Source organism: Canis lupus, chromosome 19 (genome assembly GCF_048164855.1).
Source record: "Canis lupus baileyi chromosome 19, mCanLup2.hap1, whole genome shotgun sequence".
NCBI classification, from domain to species: Eukaryota; Metazoa; Chordata; class Mammalia; order Carnivora; family Canidae; genus Canis; species Canis lupus.
The window spans coordinates 9,095,569-9,117,179 of NC_132856.1; the positions used below are offsets into that span (position 1 = coordinate 9,095,569).

General features: G+C 44.0%; 1 protein-coding gene across 1 annotated transcript in view; it reads right to left on the bottom strand.

Annotated features, from left to right (window-relative positions):
• Positions 1–21,340, bottom strand: part of SLC6A11 (solute carrier family 6 member 11) — a 128,867-nt gene extending 107,527 nt beyond the window's left edge. The window contains exons 1-4 of the mRNA XM_072785112.1: positions 21,074–21,340; positions 18,092–18,226; positions 17,835–17,975; positions 14,376–14,466 (exon numbers count right to left, since the gene is read on the bottom strand). Of these exons, the coding sequence (XP_072641213.1) occupies positions 14,376–14,466; positions 17,835–17,975; positions 18,092–18,226; positions 21,074–21,323 (617 nt within the window). The 5' untranslated portion in view covers positions 21,324–21,340. The remainder of the gene's footprint in view (positions 1–14,375; positions 14,467–17,834; positions 17,976–18,091; positions 18,227–21,073) is intronic.
• Positions 21,341–21,611: the final 271 nt, after the last annotated feature.

Sequence of the window (21,611 nt, forward strand, 5' to 3'; positions counted from 1 at the left end):
CCACCTGTCCTTTAAGCACCAGCTCAAATAAGACAAAGCCTCACAAAGTGCTTTCTCGGTCCTTAGAGTCAGTCCCTCCTTTTACCTAAAGGTTAAGAGAGCATCTAGTATGCACCAGGAAGTCCTACATAGGGGTCAACAAACTTTTTCTGTAGAGGGCCAGAGAGTAAATATTGTAGGCTCTGCAAGCCCTATGGTTACTGTCCCAACTATGCAGCTCTGTCCTTGAAATGTGAAAGCAGCCATACACAATTTATAAATGAATGAGTGTGATTGTCTTCCAATAAAACTTTATTTGCAATAAAGTTGGATGGAGAAGTAGTCTCTAGACCCCTGTCCTGGGCTAATGCTTTCCAAAGAACACTAATCCCTCAAGACACTCAGAGTTCCCAGGTCATAGCAGGCCCTCATTGGAGAAAATGATGTACACTGTAGCCCTTCTTTGAGAGTCTCAATGATCATGAAAATATTAAAGGCTCTGAGAAGTCCTGCAATAAAGATACCTTTATGATTAGTACAATGTTTCCCAAATTTATTCAGAAGTGTTTCCTATTAAAGTGCAAATTAAAACCACAATGAGATACTATTTCACATCCGCTAGGATGGCAGTAATCAAAATAACACTAAGAAGTGTCCTCAAGCATGTGGAGAAATGGAACATCACCTATTTCTGGTACTAATGCAAAATGGTTTAGCCACATGGGAAAATGGTTTGGCAGTTTCTTAAAAAGCTAGACCTAAAATTCAGAGATCCTACCCCTAGGTTATTCATAACAACCAAAAACTGAAAGCCACCCAAATATCCATCAACTGACAGACAAACAAAATGTGGTGTATCCATGAAATGATTTAGCCACAAAGAGGGTTGGAGTAGCGATACCTGTCATAACAGGGATGAACCTTGAAAACACTATGCTGAGTGAAGGAAGCCAGTGACAAAGGACCCACACTGAATGACTCCATTTATATGCAAAGTCCTAACTAGGCAAATCAAGAGGGAGGGAAAGGGGAGGAGTGGTTGCCTGGAGGCGGGAAGGGAGATGAACTGTAAATGGGTACCAGAGCCCTGAAGAGGGTGATGGAAATGTCCTAAATCTGTATTGTGATGATCTCACAATCGGCAATTACTCAAAATCACTGACTTGTACACCAAAAGGAGAGCAGTCTATGGCATGTAAATGATAACTCGGTTATTAAGAAGTTAGGAAGGAAGTACCCTCTGCCACATTTCTGCCTTTCCAGAGCAATACTTCCTAGCATTATGTAGAACACACTGGAACAGCGCACTGTCACTCTTGTTTTATTCTCGCCATCCTGAGGAAATGGAGGCTCCGTGTAATTACTGTCCTTTCCTTGGATCACAGACTGATGAGTCGCAGAGCCTTGGACTTACATCCCAATCTCCTGTTCTGGTCCCCCTAGCAAGAGGGTGAGATCTAGGGATGTAGAAGGCAGTGAAAAGAGGAGTGTGTGTCTAGAAGAAGGGACTATTAGAGCATCAAAACTCAGGGAAGGGCCCCAAAACTTTGTGCCTCATGGTGGGATGTGAACAGAGGTACTGGAGGTCAGGAGGCAAAGTGCAGAAAGGGCAGGCTGAGCAACAGAGAGGCTACCACAGCTTTTGGGAACCCACTGGTTCTTAACATAGCCCATCCTCACCTGGGTTACAAGGATCCCACGTAGTAGAGAGGACCCTGCCACCCAAGGCTGGAGTCCCAGGACCCTCCAATTCCGGAGCCTTTCTCCTCCTCACCAGGATTCAGCATGGTCTTATAGTGCTGCCCAAACCTTTCCAGCCCTGCCCCTAGGGCTCCCACAGTACCACACCTCTGCATCACCAGCCACCAAAAGCTCTGATGAAGTCTGACCATCTTTGCCACCCCTGGCCCCTCTGGAATGTTCTGTGTCAAGGTTGGCAAAGAGCCACTGTTTGCCATGGAGGGACAGCAAGCAGGAAAGGCACACCTGCCATCAGGAAAAGCCCTGGATGAAGGAGGAGATCAGGGCAGAGAGTGGGGATCTGTTCCCAGCTCCAGTATATCCCACCAGGAGATCTCTATCCTTTGAATGTCACCTTATTGGGGAGGAGGGTGGTGGGACAGCAGGCTGGATACAGGAGGGAGAGGCACTACCACCGGCCAGTTACTTACCACCCACCATCATCACTTTACACCTTGAGGGGTTGGGGTATACTCATTTCACCAATGAGGGAACAGAGGTTCCAAATCACATGCCCAGGGGCCCCACCAGTCAGTGGAAGAGTCCAATCCCCCAGTTCTGGTGCTTTTTCCACATCCTGGATGCCTTCCAGGAGCAGTGTAGGGCAGACAGTGTGTGTATGTGTGTGTGTGTGTGTGTGTGTGTGTGTGTGTGTGTGTGTAAATCTGGGGACTTTCAAATATTTTCTTGTAATTTCATTAAAAATCATCTAGAATAGAGGTGCCTGGGTGGCTTAGTTGGTTAAACGTCTGCCTTTGGCTCAGGTCATGATCTCAGGGTCCTGAGATCGAGCCCCATATTCGGCTCCCTGTTCTGTGAGAGATGAGTCTCTCTCCCTCTCCCTCTGCCTGCTGCTTCCCCTGCATGTACACATTTTGTCTGTCTCTCTCTGTCTCTCTCTCTGTGTCAAATAAGCAAATAAAATCTTTTTTAAAGAATCATCTAGAATAGAGGTAATGCACTAAAATTTGGTAACAGCCTCTTATGCATTATTTTGAGCCTGTGTCTTAATTAAAGTCATTCATTAAACGCCTATGCCACCAGCTACAAGGCCATGAGCTATACTCCAGGAGGCCAGCATCAATTTACATCTGTCATCACAGCAGATCAGAGTCTGCCAGTGTCACATGCAATACCTGGCTCAGCTGGAAACCATACTATTCTTCTAAAACCAAGGTTCAAGCCTTTTCCTAGGGGAATCTCTTGAAATCCAGTAAAGATGTAACCCAAAAGGTGGTTCTATTTTGTTTTTGCTGGGTACCAGAGCTTTCTCTTCATTCCCCATTAGTTTCTCCCTCTCTCCATCAATTATATCTCCTCCTCTGCTAAAAAAAACTATTCTTTCAAGAGCATAGGTCCACCAGCCTGCAGAGAGAAAGGACATGCCAGTCACATTCTGTCACAGGATAAAACAGGCAGCTGCTGTCATATTAATGACACAGGCAGGAGGGACCTGGAGGGGCGAAGGGAAGCAGGTGGAATTGGAGAGGTCTGCTCTCAGCCCAGGTTTGGCTCTGGCTTGCTGAGGGTCCATTTGGACAAGTCCCTTAACTTCTCTCTGCCTCAGAAACCCCTGTGTGGGATGAGGACCCCTAAGGGATGCTATATCATTTATCCCCCGGGTGGGTGGATTAAATTGAAATAGCACAGCTAGAGGGCATGTTCAGGGCCAGCACACAGGCAGTGCTTCCCTTCCCTTGCTCTACCCAACAAGACATAAAAGGAACCTCAGACAAAGCCCCTCTGGTTCAGTACACTGCTACGTCCTATTATTTAGTGTAAGACATCCGCGATTTTTGTGTTTGTGAAAACAAAAACACTCGTGGCTGATTTTATATACAAATATCTTTACTCCACCAACCAACAAAAGATAATAGTAGTAGATCATAGCTCTTCAGCACTTACTAAGCCCAATTACTGTCTCTTCCTCCCATTCTTCAGGCAAGGAAAGCGCATCACAGAGACTTAAGTGATGAACACAAGGCTAATCCATGACAGCAACAGGATTCAAATTCTTGCTGTCTGGCCCCAAAGCCCAGGTCTCTGTGTCTCCATATCACATCACTGTTCTTTCAAAGAGCACTTCAGTAATTCTGTATACAAGCAGTGCTTCTACCCTAAGCTCTGCTTTCAGAGTTGTGTTCAATCTGTATCATCAGCAGGACTCTGAGCTATGGTCCTTCTTGTGGCGAGGGCTCTATGCAAGCAGGTACCCCAGTGCTGACAACTGAGGGCAGAGAGCTCACAACAGGGGTGAGGGGGACCCTTTCCCTTGGGCCTCCATCACTGGCAGTGGGGAAGTGCTGCATGCTGCTCCTTGAATGGGAGGTCTAGGTCCTGCTTCAGGGGTGGTTACCAGGGCCTACCTGCTGGAAATAAGGGAGCCACAAGTAATCCCTCTCGGCCTAAGCAGTGTGGAAATTGAAATCCTCTCATGTGTATTCTTTTTCCTTCTTTTACTTAAACATGCTTTCTACGTTTTCTGCAAAAAACAAAGAACTATTTTTACAAAAGGGAAATCCAAGTGTCCACTGGAGAACCCACTTCTGTAAAATGCAGTTGACCTTTAATAGAATTTAATTCCTGAAACTGGGAACTCATTTCCATCAATAGGACAAAAAGAAAAGTTAAGAAGAATGATACTAAATGTATGGGAAAATACTGGGAGGAAGAGACTCTGAATTGTTAATAGTTTTTTTCTTAGGAGGTGGGTCCAGGAGGAACATGCTACAACAGACTCAAAGTTCATACATTAAATCCCAATCCCCAAGGTGATGGTATTAGGAGATGGGGCCATGGGAGGCGATTAGGTCATGAGGATAGAATCCTAATAAAGGACTAGTATCCTCATAAAAGGGATTCCAGGGAGTTCCCTGCCCCTTCCACTACATGAGGACACACAAGAAGACGGCCATCTATGACTAGGAAATAAGTTTTCATGACACAGCAAATCTGTCACCACCTAGATCTTGGACTTCCAGCCTCTGAGACTGTGAGAAATAAAATGTTTAAACCACCCAGCCCTGTGGTATTTTTGTTATAGCAGCCTGAACTGATGAAAACATATATTTAATATGTGATACACAAACATATCACATTTATGCAGCTGTTGTGTCTGAATCATGACATTCACTACTATTGCCATCAGTGAAATATTAAATAATTAGGATAAAGAGGACGCAAAATGCCGATCTGGATTTGCTTTGGTGCATCTCTTGAGAGCTGAGAAGGGCTTGCCCAGGCCTGCTCCTTTCCACTGAGGCTGGTATGGTAAAACCTTGTACATCTCAGCAGGACCCCTTTTTTCTTCTCCTTAACTCTGGGCCCCCAACACCTCTCTGGTGGTGAGGACTCAGCAGCAATTCCTCAGTCCATGGGGAAGCACATGTAGGGGGAGGCAGCATCCTCCCACACACACCCCAGAGCAGGGCCCTTTGGAGAAACCAGGGTTGCCTGGGGAGGGGAGGCAGCGGGAGCCAAGAGTTTTGAGTTTTATTATATGAACTGGGCAAACCCTCAGCTTCTCCAAGATTATGTTTAATGGAATAATGGAGATTTTTTTCTTTCTTCTGCCAATCTCAGTGCGCTGCTATAAAATTAAATCAGATAATGTTAACAAAAATGATTTGTAAGATAAATAAATAATGACTATTAAGGTAAAACCAGGGTTGTAATTGGGATTTGTCACTCAGGAGGGAATCATTATAATAAATGACAGTATATTCAGTAACTCCTCAAGCTCCTATTTAAAAAAAAAATTATGAAATCATCATGTTCTTGGTTTTAATTTTTTTAAATTCAAATAGTACAAAAAAGTATAAAACAAAAAATAAAACTTTGTCTACACCCTTGCTTGCCCCCATCCCACTCTTGAGTGATCACCACAGTCAATAGCTTCCTATGTACCCTTCCAGAAACATTCTATGGGAATATGGCATATATATATATATATATATATATATATACACACACACACACACATATATATATACACATACACTTAAATATATATATATATTTAAAGATTTTATTTATTTGTTCATGAGAGACACAGAGAGAAAGAGAGGCAGAGATGCAGGCAGAGGGAGAAGCAGGCTCCATGCAGGGAGCCCAATGTGGGACTTGATACCAGGTCTCCAGGATCACACCCGGGGCTGAAGGCAGCGCTAAAATGCTGAGCCACCCGGGTTGCCCTATATATTTTTTTAATTATAATATTATATATAACATTCTACACTGTGCTTTTTCCACTTCATTTTACCTTAGAGATCTTTTTCCACATCAACACATTTTCTGCTCATTCCTTTTTAGCAGTTCTTGCACATATACCATAATTTATCTAATCAGTATCATATTTTAGAACATTTTACATGTGTCCTTTTTTTTTTTTAAATTAACACAGTGTTGCTGTTGGCATGCTGTTTCTAACTAGTGTGGTCACCCCAGTGGAATAAAGTTCCAGAAGTAGGATTATGGGGACAAAGCAAATGTGCTGGCCAAGCACTCAGGGTTATTGCTAACTTGGCTTCCACTGCTGTGTAAAAGCCGAGAGAGTCCAGGCAAATTTAGAGTCTCCCATCTGCCCCCATTAGGAAAAGCCCACCAAGGATGTGTGTGGGTAGTAAGTATCTTAGTGCCAGTGGGTAGGTGGGAGGCATTAATGGATCAGAAGGGCAAGCTCTCTTACTCTCTTGGGGCGTGGCATGGCCAAGCAGAATTACCATCATCCCCACAAGACTGTTTCTACCTATCTTCCCTGACAGGTCAGGACACTACTTCCCAACCCCACCTGCCTTCTCTCCAGGCGGAAACCTCAATTTCATGCGCCTGGACCAAGAAAGCGCCCCCATGGCCCCTGCCTCCTGTGTCCACCTGGCAGCGTGGGTGATCAGTCTTAATCCCAGATCTGATCCTATTATTCCATGGATACAGCCCTCGGAAAGACACCGAAGTCCTTCGCACTTGGTTCCAGCCTCACTGGCTGCCTGCTCTTCCCCAAACACTTCAAACATTCTCCCACTACAGGGTCACGGCTCCTGCTACTCCTTTGGCCCAAGGGCTCATCCCCAATATCCACAAGGCTGCCTCCCTCACTCCTCTCAGGTCCAGCTCAAATGCCACTTCCTTAAAGAGGCCTTCCCTGATCCTGTGACACTTTTGCTTGCTGTTTCTTCAGCAGACCAATCCTGACTTAACCTAATACTTTCTGCTTATTTGGCTATCTATGATGTCAGCTCCACCAGGCAAGTCTTTTGTTTTGTTCATGCCGTATCCCAGAACCTACGATGATACCTGACATAGGGTAGGTACTTCATAGAGGCTTGTGACTGACCAGATGTTCTGGTCCTGTCTACTTCTTCAGCAAAGTCCTCCACCCTTCCCCAGCCTCCACAGGTAGTAGCACTGCAGGTAAAGTCTACAAACCTCAACATATAGCTTCAGGTGTCTGGGTTCTTATCTGTGCTATTTCCTCCACCTGGCATGCTCTTCACTCACTACACTGGCAAACACATAAACTTCTATTCACCCTGCAAAACCCAGCTAAGCCTCAGCAACTCCATGAAGCCTTCCCCAAAGCCCAGGCATCCAGGCCTCCTCATCTAAGCTCAAGGCAGCTATCCTACAAATATGTTGCTTTATATTTCAAAAAAATCTTTTTATTATTTTTTTCTTTCCTTTTTTTTTTATTGGTGTTGAATTTACCAACATACAGAATAACCCCCAGTGCCCGTCACCCAATCACTCCCACCCTCCGCCCTCCTCCCCTTCTACCACCCCTAGTTCGTTTCCCAGAGTTAGCAGTCTTTACGTTATGTCTCCCTTTCTGATATTTCCCACACATTTCTTCTCCCTTCCCTTATATTCCCTTTCACTATTATTTATATTCCCCAAATGAATGAGAACATAAAATGTTTGTCCTTCTCCGACTGACTTACTTCACTCATTTTATTTTATTATTATATTTTTACTTTCCAGCTTCCTCTTACTAAGCTATATGCTTCTTTAGGTACAGATAGAAGCCCCCTGATCTTTCTGGCTACTGACAAGGTGCCCAGCACCTTGGAGGTTCTCAGAAAATGTCAAAACAACAATCAAGTGAAGAAAATGCACTGAGAGTTCTTCAGATCCACTCTAAGGGGCAAACAGAACTAGTTAATGAGCCTTCTCTAAGAATGCTGAAAAGAATCCAGGTAGGCTTTCAAAGAGCTGAATGACAGCTTCCTTTTAAAAATTAGCTACTACATATTGAGTACTCACCACGTGGAAAGCACATAGGCCTCATCTCATCCAAAGCTCTGACCCCCTTGAGAGTTAGGTACTATTACCATCCCATTTTCAGAGAAGCAGATGGAGGCTCAGGGAGGTAAGCTACCCTGGGTGGTGTGCTGGGCTGGTGGAGGAAGAGAGGACTTAAACTGGGTTCTAGAACTTGCTGGCTGAAGTCTACACTATGTACATGAAGGAGGTAATATATTGGGAGTAAGGTACTCCAAACTAGCAGAAGTAGATGGTGCCACCCAGTGTTGGGTTCTGACTTAGGGAAAGGGTCTGGGGCGGGGTGGGGGGTGGGGCACTTCTGACCCTCTAGTAGGAGGCTCAAAGATTGCTCCAGACACACAAGCCAATTCTGCATGAGGACCAGCTATGAATCTGCATGTGCAGAGGTGGGTTGAAGAGAGGCACTGAGCCTCAGTGTCAGGAGCTAAGGTGGGCACCTGACTTACAACCCATCCAAGGTCTTAGTGTATGTTCTTTCCTTTAATCCTCACAGCAATCCAGAGAAGGTGGCAGGGTGGGGAACCGGGCTAATCCCCATCTCACAAACAGGAAAGTCAATCATGAACATTCTTTCTGCAATCAATCCTTTCCAAAGGGTCTAGCCATACTGGGTTCAATACAGGCGAGGACTTATCCTCATCTCAGCATTGTAGGTGGGTGTTATCATTATCACTCCCAACTTACAAATAAGGACAACAAACTCTAAGGGGTTAAAAAACATCCATCCATTCATTCATTCATTCATTCACTCATCCATCTCTACTAATATTTATTAAGTACCTAGAATGTGTTGTCAAAACAACAGGAAACAAAGACAGTCCTTGCTGGCATGGGCTTATATCCTAAGGGAGGGAGGGAGAAAATATGGAAGTACACAAAGACATGAGGATTACAGGAAGTGCTTTGTAGACAACAGAACAGAGCGATGAAGTTGAGAGAAGCTGAGTGCTGATGTAGCTGGGATGGTCAGAGAGGGCGGCCCATCTGCAGTAAGAAGTAAGGGGCACCTGAGTGGCTCAGTGGTTGATCATCTGCCTTTGGTCATGATCCTGGGGTCCTGGGATGGAGTCCTGCATCAGGGTCCCTGTGGGGAGCCTGCTTCTCCCTCTCCCTACGTCTCTGCCTCTCTCTCGGTGTCTCTCATGAATAAATAAATAAAATCTTAGGAAAAAAAAAAGATGCAATGATAAGAAGGAGCCAGATACATAAGGATCTGGTGAGGAGTCTGCTAAACAAAGGGAATAACAAATGCCTGTGACTGAGCGTGGGACAAGTATATACAAAGGACAGAAAGAAGGCCTGTGTAGATGAGGGCAATAGTAGAGGGGAAGGAGTCTGAGAGGGAAGCAGTGCTGGGCCCTGGGTCCACAGAAAGAATCAGGGTTTCACTCCATTTCCTCTGCCTCCCAAAATTTGTGTCCAAAGAAAATCAAGTGGCACATGATTTAGAAATAATTAAATTTTAAAAACTCATCCAGTGAAGATAAACCAGAAAGATAGGACCTCATCCTTCTGAATAAAGATATAGAACTGAAAACCCTTAGAGCTTAATTCAGGCCCAGCACACAGTATGTGCTCAACAAATGCTGGTTAAATGGACACCATGCAAAAGTGATTTCAATTGTATACACAGCAATACATGGATTTGCTGAAGACCTGTGGACCAATGGGATTCACGGTCTTAAGTGAAGAAAGAGCAAATCCCACCTGATGCCATGAGGCTGGTTACATATTTGACAGTACTCAATCCCAACAGAGGGCTTAAAATTTAGAACTGCAAACATATTTAGAAAAATGCTCAGATGCTAGATGCATAATGAGTTTCTAAGAAAACCAGGATGGCCTAATTTTGAAATCTGACATCAGAAAGACAAACGGCCCTTCCCCATAGGCCACCTGCCTGAGCCAGAATCTAAGACTTTCCAGTCTTGGTTCTCACTGGCTAAGCCAACAATTTATACCCTTAAAAGGGAAATGAACCCTTAAGATGGTAGGAGAGGGGATATTTGGGCCAGGTGCCCAAGGTCAAGGTGAAGCCATGACTGGTCATGGCAGGGAAGTAGCACCTTGTAACAGATTGTATGGTAGTTTAGGAGCTTGTCTCACCTCTGCTTCTAGAGGGCAAGAACTGCATCCCAGATTATTGCCTCCTCCAAATGTGCAGTAGTTCTTCCTAAGTGCATGCACCAGGAGCTCAGACATTTGTGAAATGAGAGAATGAGCAGGCGGCCAAGGAATTCTATTCTGATCAAGCAGTGCATCCCTAAATGAGGTCCCTGGAGTCAGAGGCAGTGAGGAAAGATAACAAGAGCATACCTGGGACCTGAACCAAGATGAGGCATCTGTGAGCCAGCCACACAAGGAAACAGTGAAAAGAACCAAAGAAGAAATGCTTCTGAGGAAACTTGATCCAATACTTGAAGGGCTGTCACACTGGTGAAGAATTAGGCATGCTTTATACAAAGCCCCAGAAGTCAACTCTTGGCTGAATTTAAGGAAAAACTCCCTCCTAACATAGTATGTGTCAAACTGTGTTTTGTGGACTGCTAGCATTCAGGGAGGTGGAAGTGTCAGAAGGGGAGGAAGGGAAAGGTTCCAAATGATTCCACAGGAAAAGATGTTGAGGAATCTGAGTTAATCAAAGAAATAGACGTTCTTGCTGAAGAGTACAGCCTTCAGCCCTTCTCAAATTTATGTGGCCCCCAGCAGATTTTTGTAGGATATTATGAACATCTCACGGAGTCTCTGTTCCAAGCCCAACTCTGTGAAAAGATGAACTATAGCTGTCTGACAAAAGCATCTTATGAAAAGGTGTCACATCAGTATTCAAGAGCTTTAAGGATGTGGCACATTCAAAACAGCACAGATAATAAAGATGCAGTCTAATAGAAAACTAGAATCACTGGTTCTATTCTCCCATGGACTTTCATCTGGAATGGTCAAGTGGTAGGCCAAAAGGTCCAGTTACACATAAAGATGCAGGTTAGCTGTCTTCTCCCACCACTTAGTGTCCAAATAAGTTGATAATACGTATATCACAAAGGGATCCTGGAAGCAATCAATGATATTGGCTGGGCGGATTAGTGACAGGAAGAGTCCTTGTCAGAGAATGTTGACTCTTCGTGTAATGTTTTCTAGAAAATATTGCCTGCCTGCCTTCCTCCCATGCATCTATCCATTCTGTAAATATTCACTGAGGGGTCTTCCAAGACCAGCAATAGTAAATAAAGCCAAACAAGGTGTTGTTGTAAAACTACCTTTTAGGGAATACAGACAATAAACAAACATGTTGCACAAAAAATGATTTAATTGAGGTTTTATACACACAATTATATATATATATGAAATGAATATATATATATATATTACAAAGGAAATAGATGGTGCAAAACAATGGTAAGTTACTATGAGATCTTGTCCAGTGTGGAGTTTCAGGATAGGTTCCCTAAGGAAGCACAGAGATCCTGTCTTACAGACCCTTAAATGTGCAGCTTGAAATAAGTCTCTGTGACATTCCTCTGAGAAATCATAGCCCAGTGCAGCTGGGAAAGGCCACACTGGCCCACCCACCATAGCAGCCTCCTCTCTAGCACACATCTTATGTATGTTGTATTTGGGACTATGACTCAGTAGGTCTGGGAAGGGCTGAAGAATCTGTATTTCTAACCAGGTGATTCTAATGCTGCTACTCTACAGACATTTAAGTAATACTAATGTATTGGGCATTTAAAAAAGCCCAAATAAAAGGAGAGCTATACCATGTTCATTGACAGAGACACTCAATCATAAAGATGTCCATTTTCTTCAAATTAACCTATATATTCAATATACTGCCAACCATAATCCCCATAGAGTTATTTTTTCTTTACTGTGATTTAACCTGAAAGCTGAATCTAAAATAATTTTGGAAAATAATAAAGTGAGAGACTTGTCTTACCACCTCTAGGCTTACAATAAAAGTATAGGTGTGGTATTAACACACAATTAGCCAAAGAGACCAGTGGAATGGAACACAGAGCCCCAAAACAGACCTGTGCTTTCAGGAAAATCATATATGAAAGAGAGCATTACAAACCAGTAGGAAAATGTGAATTATTCAGCAAATACTGCTGAAAAAAATGGTAATTTATATTAAAAAAACAAAAACAAAACAAATCCTGAACTCCTACATCATATCATATGCAAAAATAAAATTCCTAAATATGAAAATAGAAACTTTTAAAACTCTTAGAAGAAAATACAGAAGATGTTTACAACTTTGGGGTAGGGTAATACATCTTAAATAAGGTACCAACTATGTAAACCAAAAAGAATATACTGGCAAATCTGATTTCAATAAAGTTGAAACTCCTATATGCCATAAATAAATAAGAAAAGCCACACAGTAGGAAAAGCTATTTGCAGCATACTTACATCTAGAAAGTATCAATATACTATTATCTAGAATGTATCAAAATTCCTACCCATTAGAAAAGACATCCAAAGAGAAAAGGATATGAACAGGAAGTTCACAGATGAAGAACCCAGATAGAGGAAAAAACATGAAATGGTGATCAACCTCACAAGTAATTAGAGGAATGCCAACTTGAAATAGCAAGATTCAAAACTTAAAAATCAACCAGACCAAGTACTGTCTAGAATATAGAACAGTAGAATTCACATACACTAGTGTTGAGAAAGTAAATTAGAACAATCTTTTCAGAAAGCAATTTGACATTATCTGATAAAACCCATAATGCTTGCACCATACTATGAGTAATTCTACTCTGTATGGCCTAGAACCCTTCATTCAGACACATAGCGAAGCATGGAGAAGATATTTATTCAGTGTGCTTATAACAGTGGGAAACAGGAGAAAGTCTAAATTCCCATCAAGAGGAGCTGGCTAAACACAGTGTTGTCTTTTTATGTATTGAAATACTATACAGCAGGAAAAAATAAATGAACCAAAGCTACATGTATATCAACACGGGAACATCTGAAAACCAACGTGGAGCAAAGAAACAAGGTTGTAAGAAAATGTAAGTAATGGATATCATCAATACAAAATTTTTAAGTATGGAAGAAAGGTCTAGGTACTATTCAGGAGATGAATATACAACACATGTACTATTAATATACAAATAGTTTATAGATATATATCTTAATGTAAAACTTATATAAAATTAAAATATAGAATTACATATTAATGTATAATGTGTGTATATATGTGAGATAACACACACACACATTAAGTATAAACATGAGAATGTTAAGTTTAAATTCAGTATCATGACCTCTAAAGAGGGAAGGAGGTGAATGGAATCTGGGAAGATAATTAAATCACTCATAAACATTTCTCTTAAATAAACTCATAAAACCACTGCCCCTCTACACTACTGATAATCGGCATTAGGAATTAGTGTAGGGGATGCTCTTGAATAAAGCCATACTTTTTTTGGACTGAAAAGCCTCAGAAAGCATTTAGCCCAACCTCTGACTCACAGAAGAAACATCTCTTCAATACCTGGAATAAGGGATTCTCCTATCCCTACTCAGGAGATCCTGAGTCAGGGCCACTGTGTACTGTTATGCAAGTTGGGAATGCACAATTCTGGAACACACATTTCACAATATAAATGATGCCCCCTAGGGTTGTGCAGTGAATGACTTCTATAATCACACGTGGCAGCCCTGTAACTGCTAGGTCATAGACCCGTCTGGAATACTGACGGAAAAATGCCCACCTCTAGGAAAATGCCCATCCACATAATTACAGCCTGTAATGTTGGATTCAGATATCTCCCCAATGAGTGACAGCCCTCAACCAGCTAAACACTTTCAGGGATGGGTGATTACAACCTTCGGAAGTACGTGCAGACCAGTGCTGTGAAATTGAGTTCTTCCCTTAAAGCACATTTGAAATCTTCCTCTTTATAACCTCTACCATTAAAGTTGATCTGCTTCCTTTGTGCATGACACTTCAGCATGACACTTCAGAAAACAAACCTGTCCCCTCTCCCTGAAGATGTCTGCTTTCCAGGCTAAATATAGTTTTGACTTAGCTTATCACAAACACACTATGTCTCCTCTTTTGTTAAAAATGCCTTTTTTTTTTTTTTAACTATCATTTTACCACCACTTCTTATCCTAATAAGCAACCAGGCATGCTGACATGTCATTAAAGAACAAGAAAACATTTCTCTTAGCTGCTCCTTTGGGAAACCTCTAAAATCTTCACACTGGTTTCCAAAGCAGTCAAATGCCCACAGAAGCCAGGAAGTGTGAAGCCATAGAAAGAAGAGGTCAGGCTTTTCCCAGGGTGGGGGCAATGTTAACTGAACAGGACCAGGACAGAGGCCTCACAGGCCAAGGGACACAAGTCATTTTCCACTTACTCCCAAAACTCCATGACGGGAGAGGTGGCATTCTGCAGGGACACATGACTGTGGTTGCTCATGTTCAGTTTCTGGAACTCCACACAATTCTCTACAGTGAAAACAAGACAAGAAATATAAGATTAACCTCTGCAAGGGTTGGATCTTGGGAAACATTCAGAGATGATGATGCAACCAGGTGGTTTTACCCAGCCACTCCAAGCAAACATGCCTCAGAGAACATTGGGGATGGAAATCAATCAATAACTTACAGTTTAAGAGAGAGGTTTGGTCTGATCGAACAGGAGGAAAAGTTTTGGGGGCAGGGTACCTTCTCTCATTTCCACTCCATATGCCCTATCAAACTCTTTCCCTGTGCCTTGCTCCCTAATTTCCTTTCCTTTTTTCTACTTCCCTACTGAAGACATGTCCATGGCATTTCTGCCCTGCCCAGTGGCCCCAGCAGGAATAAAGGAATGAAAGGAGTGGGTCAGTCATGGGGTCTCTATGACAGTAATACAGTTGAGACTCAGTTTTCCTTCATGTAGAAAGATACTAACATTGCAGCTACCTCATAAAGATGTGATAACTGGATGAGATGTCACAAGCCTATATGTGTAAAGGATTTCTGCTTTCTTCACCATTCCCTCACTTGATCAGTCCAAGCAAGAAAGGACTTATCAAATGTCTCTTCATTTCATGAAACTTGGGGACTATGGGAGAATTTGAATTTCAAGTAAAAAACATCTAACTGTTTAACTTTAATGGTTCAGATCAACCCCTTCTGCCAGGAAGACTTCCTCAATCTTCCTCCTCCTAAAGTCTAAGAAAATTAGGATTTAAAGGCCTTCCAAGAAACTACCTTCTCCAACTCCCTTTATTTTGAGGAAGAGAATCTAAGGTTCAGAAATATTCAGAGGACCCACATCCATACTCTCTCCCTCCTCTACAAAGTCACCAGCCATTTAGGGACATACCTGGGAGTAGACTCCAGTCAGTGCTCCATCTCTTTTGTTATGGTTATCACCCAGGTCTGTTCCCCACCATGGAACTTATACCTCTTTACAGCACCCCTGGTTACAGAGGCACCTTGGCCACCATCAGACTGTGAACTCCCCAAGTGCAGCTGTACCATTCACTTTGGAGGTCCTGCACCCAGCACGGGGGTCAGCACAGAGCCAGTGCTCCACCTCCCTCCGGCACTGCTCTCTCCTCACATGTGTGCAAACCCTCCAACTACATCTGTAAACTCTGGAGCAGAAGCACCTCCCACACATGATGTTTTACACATCACAAGTGTTTACACACTATTAAGAGAACGGTGGGCTGCAAGCCAGTAAAAGAAAGGTTTGCAGTCTGCTGGGGAAATGTCCTCTGATCATCCGCCTCCTTCCAGCTCCTCTTGACAAATACTAACCATATTCTGAAAGGAGTGGGGGGGTGGGGAGGTCTGTGAGGTCCACAAAGTCCCGAAAGGAATCTGAAAATCTGAGATTCTAGGTACCCTTGTGCCTTTTTCCAGAGAGAGGAGCCTTTAGTTTTGATCAGTCTCTAAAACAATGTTTCTCGTTTTTTTTTCTAGAGTAAAAAAATTTCTCAGACATCCAACGTTGACAAGGTATTTTTATTAAAATGACATTTAATTATGTACAAATGAGTTATAAGTTATTTGTGATTATAGTATTCATATAATAAAGCCAGAATTAAATTATACATTAAATATCAACTACAGAACACAATTCAAATTGATAGCATAAAATGGATGTGTAGGATAATGCCATTTTGTGAAATTAAATGGATTTCCCAACAAAAAAAAAGGAATCGACAGGGAGGAGGCAGGGTCTATTGAGTTCAGCTTGACTATTCTTCCACTGGCTACATGAGATTCAATTCTACTACCCTTTTGATCTGGTCAGGCTTTCACAATATCTTTATTCTTACAGTTTGTTGCATTCTTAACTGGACTTCACTCAGTACCAAAGTACTATTTATAAATTAAGTCTCTCCCCTCTTCTCCATTGGCCACCATCATCCTATTTATCAAGACTACATCTTAAGTTATAAACACGCACAAAATCAGGCACTGAAATCTCCTGACTGTCCTCAGTTATAAGGTGGTTGGGTAGAGAATCCAGAACATGTGCATATTTTTAGAGTGTCCTCAAAAGAAACAAACACAATTAAATTATCATGGAGGACTCACAGGCCTCTAAGAGTATATCCTTGAATTTTAATTTGATAAACATCTCTATGAAGTCCCTGGCCAAAGAAAGGTTAAGAACCAGTGACCTAAAGAGAGACAGTGAGACCTCCAGGAAATGCAATGGGTGGGAGCAGGATAAAGTCATGCAGGACTAGAAACTACTTCATAGTATTCTCTAGGCCTAATTCCTACTGTTCCTTCTGCTGGCAACCAACATCCTACCCAGTCTTACTTTCTCAGCCTTCAGGACGACAAGCCACTTCCAGGGACAACCTAACCACAGGTTGTAACACAGGTGGTGAGCATGTGTGCTGATTCCAATCAAAAGGCAGTGGCTGCCTGGAACAATGCTGAGAAGGGTTCTGAAGCCAAGACTAAACTCAAAAGGAAAGAGTTCCATGATCTATTAGTGATGTCTGCTCTGAGCATGGCCATCACAGATAGGGATTAAACATGTTATTTGCCCTCCCTGGATTATAAAACTTAATCTTGATGGGATGGACAAATCGAAAAGCAAACAGCGCATTAAAATCCAACGTAACCTAAAAAGTTATTCATTCAAGGGAGTGGGAGAATGGTAAATTCAAATATGTAACTGGGTGAGACAGGTAAAGTAAATAGGTAATGTGGGCTGGGTGGAGACTGTGGTCAACTTGAGGATAGAGGACTTATCTAAAGACAAGTGCTTATTAGCATTGCTGCCAAGCAAGTAGGTGGGAATGTGGATCTGCTGTTGCCAAATCTTTTAATTTTTCAAGAGAAGCTGGAAATCTGGATTTTCATGTGAGGTTTTCTGGGTTTTATATTTTGACAACCAAAAAAAAAAAAAAAAATTGACAACCAAACACATTTTTGAAATTTGCTGATCACTGATCTAAAGCCTAATTGGTCTGTAGGCCCCTGGTTTGCAATCCTTGATCTAGCCTAACCCCTTCATTTTGCAGAAGAAAATCTGATACCCCAAGAAGTAGGGTTGGAACTGGAGCCTGAACCCCTACTCTGTCTGCAAAGGGCTCAGTCTCTGTATTTGGCAAAGTGAGGAAAGGATATCACCACTCTTCCACCCGTGCCAATTCTGGGCCAGGGCTCAGCATAGGCTCAGGGCTGCAACCCACAGAATGCAACCAGACCTGGTACAGAACTGACCTCCAATTTCAGGGGAATCTGGCCCCATGTCAAGAGGACAAAGGCCAGGATTGATCTCCAGGATAAGGGCATACCCCCAATGCCAGGCCCTCCAGCAAGACCAGCAGAGAGACCCTCCCTGGGGGCCATACCTGTGTTCCACTCATGCCCACAGGTGGCCCAGGGGAGCTCAGTAGTGAAGCAGTTGCTTAGGTAGAAAATGGCCCATGCCAGGATGATGATGTAGTATACATTTAGATGGGCCTCGATCACTTGTGTTGCATAGCCGATGCCTGAAAGAACAAAGGGAGGGATTTGTGTCTCTCTCCACCTTGTTAAGATAGTCTCAGCTACTTTTCACAGCCTGACATCACTTAGGCACCATTTCATTTTCTATCTCAATGCTTACCTTCAAATAAAGGGCAAACTTTCCTCCAACACGTAATGCCACCCTCACTCGTGAATTGTCCCAGAGCTGTTTCCAAGAAAAAAACAGGAATTCCACAGCAAATAAAAAACACCACGTAGGGAATCAGGAACGCCCCTACAAGGATGCAAAGTAAGGGAATGAGGTTAAAATTGCCTCTACTACTTCAGGTTTGGCACAAGAAATCTTTAATAAGCACCTACTATGTGCAAGACATAATGTTCTCTGAGCTTCAGGTCAAGTCCACACCTTGAGGACCACAGGCAGAAAACATGGCCCTGGGTCTCTGCTGTCTCTACATCACATCTCCCAGACTCAATCTCTTCATCTGTAAAATGGGGCTTTAATACTCGATACCTGTACCACTTATCTCATAGAAATGTGCATCTAAGATGATAATGTAAAAGTGTTTTCTTTGGTTGATTCTATAATTATATATTTCACCCTCCAGGCACAGGTTAAATCCACTCCCTCCCTGGACATTACATTCTTCTTTTCTATTCTAATATTCTAAAGTAACTTCAGTAGGCTAGGTGAAGGGGCCCCTTCTTATTTACTTCGAAGTGATCTGAAAAAAAAAAAAAATCTTTTTCATTAAGAAAAGCATTCTCCAGGAGATGTGCAATAAGCAGTATCAGGCCCCAACACATGAGGGTCAGGTATGGAGCTGAATTATAAGGGGTTTGCAGCAAGAATCTATCTATTCAGAAAGGCTGACTTTGTATCAGTCTGGGAAAAGACCACCATAAGCTTTAGTCCTCCTATCTTGATACACAATACCCATTGCCTGGGTCTTTCTGTGAAACAAATTAAATAACTGAGGTGAATGAGCTATTATAACCAGAAAAGGATTTTTTCCAAATCCCTCATTCTCTCTCACCTATCTAATAACAAAGCCTGAAAACACATGCAATTCCCCAGCATCTGATCGCACAAATGAAGGCGTTAACTGAAATTGCTTTTTGCTTAATGAAGTCTCTTTAACCTTTGAATTAAATAACAACAATTTTGATCAATCCTGATAGTAGGACCACATCTACCAGATTTTGAAAGGGTCTTAGCTTTTTGGGGCAAGATGCTTTCTTTAACGTTTCACATTGGGAAAGAAATATCTTAAAAACTATTGTTGGGATCTATGAATAGAATTGTGTAGATATTTTTTTAAAGGGCAAGATACCTCAACTGTATCAGAAGGCAAAAAGTGTGTGAAAAGGAACAAGAGGGTCTGTTTGTTGAATATAAGTCTAAGTGATTAGAAAAAGCTGCAGTAGTTCCCCTAATATGTTAGCTTACCTGTAAACTCTCTAGAACCTAACAGATGGCACTTTCGGAAAAGCTTTTAGCCTATGTATTCATGAAGCTAGTAATCCTTAAGATAACTAGCTCAGTTAAATCAGGATATCTGCGTACCCAATGAAGACTTTTTGGCAAGTTTCAGAGGGAAAAAAAAAAAGGCTAATTTTTAAACTTTACTCACTACAACTTTTTAAAAAATCTGTGCATAATTTGTAATTAACCCAACTTACTGTTTTCTCCTTTTAGGCATGCATTTTGTTTTGGCACAACCATTTCCTGTATTAAAAAAAGATGTTAAAACAATTTTTGCCTAAGATTACCCTAAAAGGTTTCCACAGTTTTCTAAGAAGACACGGCAACTAATGATGGCTGAATCTGCAGAGAGGCAGAACTCACAGCTGAGGCCACAGAGCACGTTCCAGGTCTCCCAGTCCACTCCCTCTCTCCCTTATGCCAAGCCACCAACACCGGCGGCCACTTCATTACTAGTGCAGAGCAGGCTTGGAGCAGCCTGTGCCTTCAGGATGAATGTCTCCAAAGAAAGGGCCTGGGCCAAGCAGTACCCTTCTCGCTCTCCCTGCAACTGCTCGCACAGGAAGTCCTGCTCCATGCAGTCTAACAGTGTGGTCCCTGCCAGCCAACTTCTGAGCCACCTTCAGTTGGGGTCTGGGGATCTGCTGGAGGGGCAGGGGCACAGCAAAGAAAGGGATACACAGACACAGGCTTTTCCTTGGAAAAACCGTGCCACCCAAGAAGGTTTCACAGGGTCCCTTGCCATGCACCTGCTATCTGTCCTGTTGATACCACAGGTAGAGGCTCCTAAACTCCTTGAGCTGAAAGATCTGAGGATTCACTGCAGCACCTCCACCAAACGGACTTGGGCATGTCACCAGGAACGACTCCTCTCCTTCCTTTCCCTGTCCCCCACTTCACAATCTCTAAGCATCTCCTAAACATCAAATCAGCGTTGTTGCTATTGGTTGTGGGTGATTCTGAGACCAGTGAAAGAAACTGCTTGGTGCCAACGTTTCCACCAGATAGGCCGGAAAGGGGACCTAGTGAACACCTTAAGGGCAAATGAAACATCCATGACCCACCTACAAGTTTTTCCCTGTTGTCAGTCCAATCCCAGTTTAAAACCAGGCCTTGGTTGCAGAATCCCACCTTTATCTCTTATGGGGTTATTTCTTTGACCCTTTGCATTCTCATCTGCAAAATGGGTATACCAATGCCCGCAAAGGTGACGTTAAGGATGAAATGAGATGATGTAGGTAAAGCTTGTTACGGAGTCTGGCATTTTTTCACTAAGCGCTCAAAACCCGAACCTACTCAGATAATGATCAGGGTCCCCTTCCTTGGTGCCGGCTTCCGGGAAGCTGAGGCTCCCGCCCCAAGCAGTAATGCAAGTGCCAGAAGCAAAGGCTCCTAGCCTAGGCCTCCAGCTCACGCCGCCACAGAAGGCACCTGGCTGCCAAGTCCCCGCGTGCCAGCAGGCGGCACATTCAGGTGCGAGGCGGCACGTGCACGGAGCCCTGGGCTGGGAGAGCCGCGGGGCCGAGGCGGGCACTGCCCCAGGGTCCCGCTCCACGCAGGCGCGGGGGGGTCGCGCGCGCACCCCCCGCTCCCCGCCCCCACCCGTCCTCCTTGGCGCCGCGGGTGCCGCCTCACCTCCTCCGTTCTTGTAGCACAGGTAAGGGAAGCGCCACACGTTGCCCAGCCCGATGATCTCCCCGGCCACGCTCAGCACGAACTCCACCTTGTTGTTCCACTGGCCCCGCTCGTGGACCGCCTTGTCGCGCTTGTCGCGCGGGTCGCGCGCCCCCGCCGCGCCCCCGCCGCCGCCTCCCAGCGCCTCCGACTCCCGCGCCTCCTCGGCAGCCTTCCCGTTGCCCAGAGGCAGCGCCTTCTCCGCCGTCATGGCCGCGCTGGCTGCCTCGTGCGCCGGGCCCGACTCTGCGCCGCCGCCCCGGGCGGGCTGGCTTTTCAGGAGGCGAGAGCGGGCGGGAGGGGGAGGCAGGGGGTGGAGCTGAGGGGCCGGGCCGGGCCGGGCCGGGCCGGCGCGGGGACGGGGACGGGGACGGGGACGGGGACGCCGACGCCGCGGCCCGGCCCTCGGGGCGCCCACGCCGCCTCGGCCCCGCGGGGCCCGGGAGCCCGCGAGCACCTTGCGCGCGCCGAGCACCTTGCGCGCGCCGAGCACCTTGCG